Below are 10826 nucleotides of genomic sequence, written 5' to 3' on the forward strand. Positions count from 1 at the left end.
CCTCGCCGCCGCTCTGGCCGCCCCACCCCGTGGGGACCGCGCTTTTCAGGGGGGCCGCGCCGGGGCGGGGCTGCTCCCGCCGCCGTGTTTATATCCCAGGATTTAATATTTCCTCCTGCCGGGCTCCTTCCTGCCGTGCCGGATGCTCCCGGGGACCCGCCGGGTTATCAGGGCACAGCTTCTGCTGGGCTTGTTGTTCCTGAAGTGTGGTAAGGAAAAAGAAAAGGAAATTTCATTCCCTCCATCCCATTTCAGTGGCTGGCATGCCCCTGGAATTGTCTGCAATTGTCTCCTGCCCCAAAATTCCCACTCCTGGCGTGGGAATTGCAGGGAATTCAATCCCACTGGGTGATCTGGGCCCTGGGGTTGTTGTTCCTGGAGTGGAGGGGAAAAAAAAGGGGATTTCATTCCCTCCATCCCATTTCGGTGCCTGGCGCGCCCCTGGAATTGTCTGGAATTGTCTCCTGCCCCAAAATTCCCACTCCTGGCACGGGAATTCCAGAGAATTTGATCCCGCCGGGTGATCGGGGCGCAGCTTCTGCTGGGATTGTTGCTCCTGGAGTGGAGAGGGGGAAAAAAAGTGGGAATCCATTCTTTGCAACGCATTTCAGTGCCCGGCGCATCCCTGGAATTTCCTCCCGCCCCAAAATCACGGGATTCGATTCGATCCCATCCCATTTTGGTGTCCTGCGCTCCTGGAATTGCCTGGATTTTGCCTGGAATTGTTTGGAATTGCCTGGAATTGATTAGAATTGTCGGGAATTGCCTCCTGCCCCAAAATTCCCACCCCTGGCGCGGGAATTGCAGCGCTGATCCCGCCGAGAGTGCCGGGCGGGACCCCGAGGGTGGCACGGGGGTGGCACACGGGGACAGCTCGGGTGGCACCGAGTGAGGCAGGGACGAAGCCCCCGTGGGAAGGCAGGGCAGGGACAGGGACGGGGACCGGGAGCAGCTCTGCCGTGGCTTCCCAGCATCCTTGGGTGCACTTTGAAGAGGGTTTCCAGGAAAGTTGGATTTTCCTGCGGCCGCATCCTGTGCAAAGGGCAGCGACGCATCCGGGCCTCCCCAACCCCGAGCCCCCCGACCCGCCGGGAGGAGACAGAGGAGACATCCCAGTGTCCCGCCCCCTCCCCGAGCCCCCCGTTCCCTCAAGGGATGCCCCCCGAGCCGCCGGGAGGGGACAGAGGTGACATCCCGGTGTCCCCGTGAGCCATTCCCAGCGGAGGATCCCAAATCCCAAACTTGGGTGGGGCCAGAGCGGCCCCCCAGCCCTGAGAGGGTTCGGGATGGGGAGGGGAACTGGGAACGGCATCCCCGAACTGGGAACAAAGTTCCCAAACTGGAAACAGCATTCCCACGGTGTGGGGATGGGTTTATCAGGGCGGGGGTTAATTGGAGGGGTTAATTTGGGAATGGGAGGGGATATGTGGCGTCCTGGGAGGCTGCGAGGAGCCCTCGGGATGGGATCCGGAATGGGGCATCCCAAAGGTGACACCGGCGACTCGGGGTGGCGGGTGGCAGTGTCCCCTCGGGGGGATCCAGGGATGGCGGTGTCCCCCCTCGGGGGTGGCACTGTCCCCGCGGGTGACTCACTGTTATTTGCAGCTCAGGAAAAGGAAGCGGCGGTAGCTGAGAATGGCTCCGGCAGCGACACCGGCCGGGCCATCGCAGACACTTCCCGGTCCCCGAGGGACGCGGGGCAGCCAGGGCAGGAAACAGCCACCGGCCAGGGTCAGCGCCCGGGGCGCCCCGCGGTTCGGCCCCCCCGAACCCCCCGGAACCCCTCGGAACACCCCAGGGACCCCCCGGAACCCCTCGGGCGTCCTGCGGGGCTGGGGGATCGCGACATCCCCACGGGATGGGGACAGGGGGACAGTGGCCGTAGCCAGGACCTCGACACCCCCAGACGCCTGGTTTGAGGTGGCACTGAGGGACAAAGGGCAGTGTCCCCCGCTTCAGACATGCCACCCCAAACTCCACCCTTTTCCCTGCGCTCAGTCCCCTCCATGTCCCCAAGGCCGCCCCGACCCGCAGGGAGCCGCAGGGAGCGGGATCGGGGTGGGGACACGGTGACAACCCCGGCTCTGCCACTCCCGGCTGGGCGGAGCCACCGTGGCGGCGATGTCCCCGTGAGGGGACAGACACTGGGGGTGGCCCCATGACAGGGTGTGGCTCTGAGTCCCCCAGTCCCTCCTCGGGGTGTTTTGGGGTTCGGGATAGAGGAAATCCCTGGAGTTTAGGGGCACGTTTGGGTTTGGGGAGGGGGCAGTTGGGGTCAGAGGAGCAGGGGACAGCGAGCTGGTGGCACAGGGACATGTTCTGGTGAGCAGCTCAGCTTTTATTGCCCAATCTCCCCCAAATCCCCCAGATTTGAGCTGTTCCCGGGTTCTGGAGCGCCGTGGATGTGGCCGGAGCGCCCGGAGGGGATTCCAGGGAGATCCGTGCCCGGGATGAGCCAAAACTGCCCCAAAAAGCTGAGAAGGGACCCCCCTGTCCCCTGTCTGGCTGCGATGGGGACACGGCAGGAGTGGGACACGGGATGGTGGCACAAAGGGGTCGGGATTGGGATCGGGATCGGGGTCGGGACCAGGATCAGGATTGGGATCAGGACATGGGATGAGATCAGGACCCAATGGGGCCAGGAATCACAGTGGGATCAGGGATCAATGGCATCAGGACATGGGATGCGATCAGGGATTGATGGGATCAGGGATTGATGGGATCAGGGATCAGTGGGATCAGGGAATCAATGGGATCAGGGATCAATGGATCAATGGGATCAGGACCCAATGTTATCAGGGGATCAATGGGATGAGGACCCGTGTCCCACCCCCAGGGCTCCCGCGCTGCACTGGCGGCTCCGGGGCCGAGCCAGCCCCGCAGGTGGCAGCGCTGGGGACATCGCGGCACCGGGGATGTGGCCGAGGGGGCTGCGGGACCTCAGCCCTTCCTGCAAGGGGAGGGACGGGGAGTGAGTCCCGCACGGGTCCTGCTGCCCCGGGGACACGGCGACAAGGGCGGTGAAGCCGCCGCTCCTTGCTGCCCCTCCTCCCGGGGGTGTCCCCTCTTCCCAGGATGTCCCCCCGTGCGGGATTTCCCAGTCCGTGGGTCGTGACACCTTCCTGGGTTGTCCCTTTCCCGGACTGTCCCCCTCCCCGAGCTGTCCCCCCTCTCCGGGTTGTCCCCCTCGGTCTGTCCCCCTCTCAGAGTTGTCCCCTCGGGCTGTCCCCCCCCGTCCGGGCCCTCCCCCCTCCCCGGGTCCCCCAAGTACCGCTGGCCCGGGGAACACCTGCGCCCGCTGCCTCTGTCCCGGCCCCGCCGCCGCAGCATCTCCAGCTCGGCCGCGTAGTCCCGGCTGTGGGGACAGCGGTGACACATTGGGGGGTGGCCCTGACCCCGGCTGGGGACACGGGGGTCCCCAGGGGGATGAGGGACAGGACAGGGCGTCCCTAAAAGGGGACAGGGACAGGGAAAGGGAGGAGCGGACTGGGGGGACACATGAGGGGGTCTCCATGAGGACGGAGGGACAGGACAGGGTGTCACAAGGGTGGGGGTGTGGCTGCTCTGGGGGTGGCCCATCCTGAGGAGGGTGACGAGGACCTTAGAGGGGGATGTCCCCGCGGGACAGGGGGATGATCCCGGGGGACAGGGGGTGTCCCCGAGGGACAGGGGTGTCACCAAGGACCAGGGCCCTTACAGGCTGTCCTGCAGCTCCCTCTGTCGCGCCTCGCAGCGCTCCCGGCGCTCCCGCTGCTCCCGCTGCTCCTCCAGCGCCTCCTGCAGCCGCCCCCGCAGCTCCCGCGCCTGCTCCGCGCCCCGCGCCACCTCCTCTGGGGACAGCGGCGACACCGGTGTCACCCCAGGGCGGAGCGCAGCCCCCTCGGGCCGGGCTCCCCGCGGGGGGACAGAGCTCACCTTGCAGCGCCACTTTGTCACCGGCCAGCTGCGCCCGCTCGCGCCGCAGCGCCACCAGCTCGTCCCCCAGCGCGGTGACATTGGCCTCCAGCCTGGCCTGGGGACAGGAGACCCGTGGGGACAGCCGTGAGCAGTGTCCTCTCCACCCCTCCGCCACTCTCGACTCTTCTTCTGCTGCCAGAGCCCTCCTGCTCCTCTGCCTCACTGCCACCCCTGTCCCCAAACTGTCCCCACGCTCCTGGTGGCCTTGGGTCCTCCACTCATCCTCCTCCAAAGGTGGGGTACATGGATTTGAGGACAATCCCTCTGCCCTGGAGGGACGGCTCATCCTGAGGGTGGGGAGCACAGGAGAGCCCCAGGTCACCCATGTCCCCAAGTGTCCCCCTGCTCCTGGTGGCCTTGGGTGCCTGTCCCCCTCCCATCACGTCCCTCAAAGCATTGGGGATGTGGCTTTGGGGACAATCCCTCCTTCCTGAAGTGACACTCCTCCTGGGGGAGCTGTGGCCTGTCCCAGCAGGCCGAGGTCAGCCCGCGGGTGCCACCGGTGGTGCCAGGGAGGGGACAGGGGGACAGGAGCTCTCCAAGAGGCTGCCCATCCCTGCCCGGCTCCCGGCGCCAGCCCCGGGAAACGGGGACATTTTCCAGCCTCTCCGGGCCATTGTTCAGCCGGATGAGCCCGAGAGGGGCGGCGGGACCCGGCTCTTCCTCCGGGCCCTTTCCCGGCTGCGACCGCAGCTAAAAATACCCGGGAAGGACAAACCCAGGAGCTGCGGCCCCGCCGCTGCCTCGGGACCCGGTAATTACCGGGATGGAGCCGAGAACAGCGGCCCCGCCGGGAGCGGGACAGGCGGGACGGGCCGGGAGCCGCCAGGGCTCGGGTGTGGGGCGTCCTTGCAGGGAGGTGGCGGCTGTGCCCCACCAGGATGGAGTCGGGAGCATCTTTTTGGGGTGCTCTCTTTTTGGGGTGTCCCTGCAGGGAGGCGGCGGCTGTGCCCCCCAGGTGGCTGTGCCTGTGTCCCAGCTCACCCTCCTGGCTGGAACTGGGAATTCTCCCAGGGATGGAGCAGCCTCCGGGCTTGGCCGCTGGACAGGGAGGGAGGGACGGGGGACACTGCTGAGGAGACAGGGGATGTTGTCCCCAACCACTTTCCATCCCAAAGTGACCAAACACCTCCTTGTCCCCATCCCTCTGGCCACCTACTGGGACTGGAGACAGGTGTGAGGGGCTACTGAGGGAACAGGGAGTGTTGTCCGCATCCCATTTTCCATCCTAAAGTGACCAAACCCTTCCTTGTACCCATCTCCCTGCCACCTTAGGGGACAGGGGACACTGCTGTGGGGACATGGGGTGCAGTCCCCATCCTCTTTGCCACTCCAAAGCGACCAAACCCCTCCTAGTCCCCATCCTTCCGGCCACCTGTGGAGACAGCGGACGCTGCTGAAGGGACAGGGAGTGTTGTCCCTATCCCATTTTCCACCCTAAAGTGACCAAACCCCTCCTTGTCCCCATCCCTGCCACCTACCGTCCGCTGGCGGCAGGACACGAGGCTGGCATTGTCCCTGCTGCTGTCGCCCCGTGCCCGCGCCAGCTCCCGGCGCAGCGCGTCCCCGTCGCTCCGCAGCCGCTCCCGGTGCCGCTCCAGCTCGGCCAGGCGCGCCCCGAGCTCCCGGCTCTCGTTGGCCGCCCGCTCCCGGCAGCCGCGCAGCTTCCCCAGCGCCTCGGAGCGCCACAGCAGCAGCGCCACCGCCACTGTCACCGCCGCCACCAGCAGCAGCAGCGCCGCGCACAGCGCCAGCACCTTCAGCGTGGCCCGGGGCACCGCGGGGTCCATGGCGGGGGACCGCGGGAACAGGCGGGGGACAGCGGGAACAGGCGGGGGCCAGAGGGGACAGGCGGGGGCCAGAGGGGACAGGAGGGGACAGACGGGGACGGGAGGACCCGCTCCGGCCGTGGCCGTGCCGGGATGTGGCGGTGGCACTGCTGGCGACACACCGTAATTGTCGCGCGTGGGCCGAGGTTTGTGGCAGGTCAGGGCCCAGAATAGGTTTTTGTTTGTGCTGGACAGGGGACAGGGCTCTGCCCTAGCCGCAGGGACAAGCTGGGGTGGCCTCGGTGACCGCTGGGTCGCTGAGGTTCCCATCTGTCCCCAGCACGGAGCTCCGTGTCCCCTGCAGCGAGAGCGAGACAGGTTTGGCCAGGGCTTATTGGAAATGGGTTAAAAAATGAAGATTTGTGGAATGGCTGCGGCTCAGGGCAGCGTTGGCATGTCCCTGTCCCCCGTCCCTGTCCCCATCCCCTGTCCCCTCCCTACCCGTGCTGGCCGGAGGTGAATGGTCACTCCGGGATGTCCCCATGGAGCTGGGACAGAGGGACCCATACTGTCCGTAACCGTTTGTTTTTATTCTCTCCCATAGTCCTAAATCCCAGCTGTCCAAATCTGCATTCCTCTAATTACACTGCCGGCTTTAGAACCATTTCATTCCTATTCAACTTTTAATATTTTAAAAACGAGGGATTGGCGTTTTTCACAGGGTTGTCCCCTCAGGCGGTGGCATCGCCCTCGGGCCTGTCCCCTCAGAGAGTGGCGGGGCTGTCCCCTCTCTCGGGGCTGTCCCCCCTCTCAGCTGGCGGCCTCCCCCTCGGGGCTGTCCCCCTCGTCCAGCAGCCCGTAGTGCGCGTGGCTCTGGCACGGCCGCTGCAGGGGATGCGCCAGCAGCTTGGCCATGCAGTTGTGCAGCTCCAGCGCCGGCCCCGCCAGGGCCACCTCGTACTTGTAGTTGGTGCCTTTGGTGTCCAGGCTGCCGAAAAACCCGAACATGTCCTGGGGAGGGGACACACGGGGACATAAAGGGGTTAAATTTGCCTTGTCCTGATCTCAAATCCCGAGGAATTTCCTCTTTTTGTCCTCTAGATTTGTCCAAAAATTCCCCTGAAAATTCTGTGGTTTTGTCACCCCATTGTTGGTGATCCCCCAGGGTCCTTTGGCCTCCTAAATCCCCCACAAACCCATCCCATTCCCACCCCATTTTCCCCTAATCCTCCCATTGCCTGCTAAATCCCCCCCATTCCCACCCCATTTTCCTCTAAATCCTCCCATTCCCACCCCATTCCCCCTAAATTCCTCCATTTCCACCCCATTTCCCCCTTTTGTTACCCCAATCTCCCCCCCTCCCAAAATCCCACCCCCCTTTTTTCCCCAATTTCCCCCCAAAATCCCTCCCATTTCTCCTCCAAACCACCCCATTCCCACAAAAAAATGGAGGAATTTGGGGGATAAAGAAAATAAAAAAACAGAAAAACTGGGACAAATGAGGGAAAAAATGCGGGAATTTGGGGAGGGGGAAAGGGAAGATTTGGGGGAAAGAGAAGAATTGGGGGAAATTTGGGGGAATTTGTCCCCTTTTACCTTCCAGCTGCTCTCGTCTTCCTTTTCATCCACCCCGTTGTGGATGTAAACAACGTCGAAGAAGAAATAGGGGCACTGCAGCAGCTTCTGGGGGGAAAAGGGGGAATTTGGGGGCTTTGGGGGGAGATTTGGGGGCGTTGGGGGAGATTTGGGGTGGAAATGGTGAATTTTGCGGCTGGCACAGGGGGATTTTGGGGCTGGCATGGGGAGATCTGGGGTGGAAATGGGGGGATTTTGGGGGTGGCATGGGGGGATTTTGAGAGTGGAAATGGGGGAATTTTGGGGTTGGCACAGGGGGGATTTTGGGGTGTCCCAGACCTGGACGTGCTCGCCCCCACAGAAGGGGGGGATTTTGGGGTGGCATGGGCAGATTTTGCAGTGTCACAGGGGGGACTCTGGGGTGTCACAGGGGGGATTTTGGGGTGTCCCAGACCTTGACGTGCTCGCCCCCACAGAAGTGGGGCTGGCAGCGCGGGCGCCCGAACACCAGGATGGTTCTGACCACGAAGGGCGGGGGGATGGTCTGGACGTTGTCGGTCACTGGCAGCTCCACCTTCTGCTGGCTGGGATGGGGACAGGACAGGGTGGCACCCACGGGGACAGAGACAGGGATGGGGTGGCACCCACAGAGTCAGGGTGGCACCCATGGGGACAGGACAGGGTGGCAGCCACAGGGACAGGGGACGGAGACAGGCGGCACCCCCGGATCAGGGTGGCAGCCACAGGGACAGGGCTCAGGTGCCACCCCCCCCAGCACCCTCCAAGCCCCCCAGCACCCCCAGAACATTCTGGAACCCCCCCAGTGCTCACATGAGGTTGAAGAGCCCATCCAGATCTGAGCTTGGAGTCAAGGCTGGTCCTGGCACCTGTGACACCCCCAGGGCCACCCCCAGGGCCACCGAGACACCTGTGCCACCCCAGGGCCACCCCCAGGGCCACCCTGGCACCCAAGACACCCCAATGCCACACAAGGGACCCCAGTGGCACCCCGGTGACCCCGGCGGCAAAGAAGGGACCCCCCCTGGCACCCAGGACACCCAGGACCCCCTGATGCCACCCGGGTGGCACCCAGGACACCCCAGTGGCACGGCAGGATACTGAAGGACTGGCACACGACGGTGTCCAGGTCGTAGAGGCAGCTGCAAACCTCACGCGGGTCTGACGTGAACCCCGAGAGCTGCGGGGGCACCGGGCTGGCACTGGCCCTGTCTCCACCCTGTCCCCTGTGCCCAGCTCTGTGCCCACCCCTGTCCCCACCTCTGTGCCCGCCCGTGTCCCTCCCTGTCCCTTTGCCCTGTGCCCATTCCTGTCCCTGTCCCCACCCTGTGCCCGTCCCCTCCTGGCACCCCAGGCCCCCTCTCCCTGTGCCCATCCCTGTCCTTGTCCCTGCCCGGTGCCCCCTGGCACCCCAGCCCCCCCATCCACCCTGTGGCTGTGCCCGTGTCACCCACCCAGGTGGCATCATTGTTCACCACCACGAGGGCGAACTCGTGGCTTTTGTCGATTTTGTGTTTGGTCCTGACGAACATCTCAATCATCTTCTGGGCCACCGTCAGGGCGTTGCTGCGGCACCTGCGGGGCACGGGCTCAGGGCAGCCGAGAAACCACAAAAACCCCAAATCACACAAACCCCACACACCACAAACCCCAGAGACACCACCAAGCCCTGCCCGGCACCCCAAAAACCACACAAATCCCACAGACACCACCAAGCCCTGCCCGGCACCCCAAACACACCACAAACCCCAGGAACCCACCCGGCACCCCAAAAACACCACCTGGCAGCCCGCGGCACTGACCCATTGAAGGACTCCAGTTTGGGCACTGCCATCTCCTCGGCCAGGTCCAGGCAGATGATCTGGCGGGGGGGGCACAGCTGAGACCCCCGAGTGTCTCCAGGGACCCTCAGGGTGTCCCCAGTCCATCCCAGTCCCTCGCAATCCCCTCCCAGTCCACCCCAATTCCCCCCGCCACCAATTCCCCCCCAGTCCCTCCCATTTCCCCCCAATCCCCTCCATCCCCCCCGTCCATCCCAGTCACCCCCAATTCCCCCTCCCAACCCTTTCCAGTCCCTCCCAATCCCCCCCAGTCCCTCCCAGTCACTCACCACCTTCTCGGGGCAGTTGACCCGCGGTGTTCTGACGGTCACCTCGCCGTGCTGCCCGTGGCTGCCCGGGCCGTGCCAAGCCGTGCCAGGCTGCCCGGGGGGGCTGTGCCCGGCGCTGGCCGCCTCCCCCTCGCCCTCGCTGCGGTTCCCCGGGGCCTCTCCCCGGTTCCCCGGGGCCTCTCCCCGGCTGCCCACGCTGCCCGGCCCGCTCGGGGCTCGGTCCTCGGCGCCCTCGGGGTTGGAGCGGGTGCGGGGCCGAACATCTGGAACCTTCTCCTCCTCATCCTCGGCGGCGCTGCCCGGCTCCGACGTGTCCATCCCGAAACTGGGGGGCTGGCACCCCAAAACCGGGGGGGGTGCTGGAGCTAGCACCCCAAAATCATCGGTTTTGGGGGTGCTGTGGGGCTGGGACCCGAAACGTGGGGGTTCTCTGTGCCTGGGACCCCTAAAGTGGGGAAATTCCGGTGTGGCTGTGACCCCAAACCCGGGGGGCTCTGGGGTGATCTCTGCGTGGGGAGGGGCTCCAAGGAGTGGGGGGTACGAGGGGCAGGGGCTCGGAGGAGTTTGGGGGGTCCCCCACTCACTTCCCTCCCCCTTGCAGCCCCCTCCCCACTCAGCCCCACTCTCGGACCCCCTTTCCCACGCCCCCCACCTTCCCACGCCCCTCCCCTGCCCAATTTCCCCGGCCCCACGCCCCCATCTCCTCCCTCCCTCCCTTCCCCATCCCCCCCCCCGCTCCTGTTCGCCCTCGACGCCCCAAAACACCCCTGAACCCCCCAAAAGTCCCCCGAGCCCCCCGCGCTCACCGCTCGCTGACGCTCGGGCTCCGCCGGAAATGGCGCCGCGGGAGGGCTGATGGGAGTTGTAGTCCCTTTGGGTGCCCCGCCGCCACCATGGGGAGTACCCCCAGGCCCCGAACGCCTCCTCACGGCCCCGCCCCTTCACGCACCCCCTTCCCCACCTTTCTCCCGTTCGTGCTCGCCCCCTGAGCCCCCCAAAATCCCCCTGAGCTCCCCCAGAGCTCACCGCTCTGTTACGACCCCGTTCCGCCGGAAATGGCGCCGAGCGGAGGCTGCTGGGAGTTGTAGTCCCCCTCGACCTCCGGCAAAGCCCCGGAACACCGCCCCCTCCGCCCCACCAATGCCCCTCAAAACCGCGCTGCGTCTTTGCTCCACCCCAAACATCGTGTGAACTCCCCCGAACGGCTTCCTGCACCCCAAATATCCCCGTGCACCGTCCTTTGCACCCCAAGTACTCGTGTTTTACCCTAAATATTCATGTGCACCCCCAAAACTGCCTTCCGCACCCCAAATATCCATGTGCACCCCCCAAACATCCACTTGCACCTCAAATATCCACGTGCGCCCCAAATCCCCGTGTACCCCCCAGAACCACAG

At 65.1% G+C, this 10826-nt stretch overlaps 1 protein-coding gene across 5 annotated transcripts; it reads right to left on the reverse strand.

Annotated features, from left to right (window-relative positions):
* Positions 1-6295: 6295 nt before the first annotated feature.
* On the reverse strand, positions 6296-10483 carry BABAM1 (BRISC and BRCA1 A complex member 1). 5 transcript variants are annotated; one of them, XM_058040865.1, is made up of 9 exons: positions 10456-10483; positions 9430-9762; positions 9122-9180; positions 8774-8894; positions 8421-8499; positions 8133-8157; positions 7756-7885; positions 7323-7409; positions 6296-6737 (listed from the first exon to the last, which is right to left on the reverse strand). In XM_058040865.1, exons 2-9 carry the CDS (start codon positions 9745-9747, stop codon positions 6537-6539), a joined length of 1020 nt encoding a protein of 339 aa, XP_057896848.1. In that variant the 5' UTR covers positions 9748-9762; positions 10456-10483; the 3' UTR covers positions 6296-6536. The 5 variants fall into 5 exon arrangements, with proteins under 5 accessions (XP_057896848.1, XP_057896850.1, XP_057896847.1 ...); XM_058040867.1 differs by lacking the exon at positions 10456-10483 and adding an exon at positions 10236-10287 and having other exon boundaries at positions 7323-7406; XM_058040864.1 differs by lacking the exon at positions 10456-10483 and adding an exon at positions 10236-10287.
* Between the last annotated feature and the right edge of the window lie 343 nt (positions 10484-10826).

Source organism: Melospiza georgiana, chromosome 26 (genome assembly GCF_028018845.1).
Source record: "Melospiza georgiana isolate bMelGeo1 chromosome 26, bMelGeo1.pri, whole genome shotgun sequence".
Classification (NCBI taxonomy): Eukaryota; Metazoa; Chordata; class Aves; order Passeriformes; family Passerellidae; genus Melospiza; species Melospiza georgiana.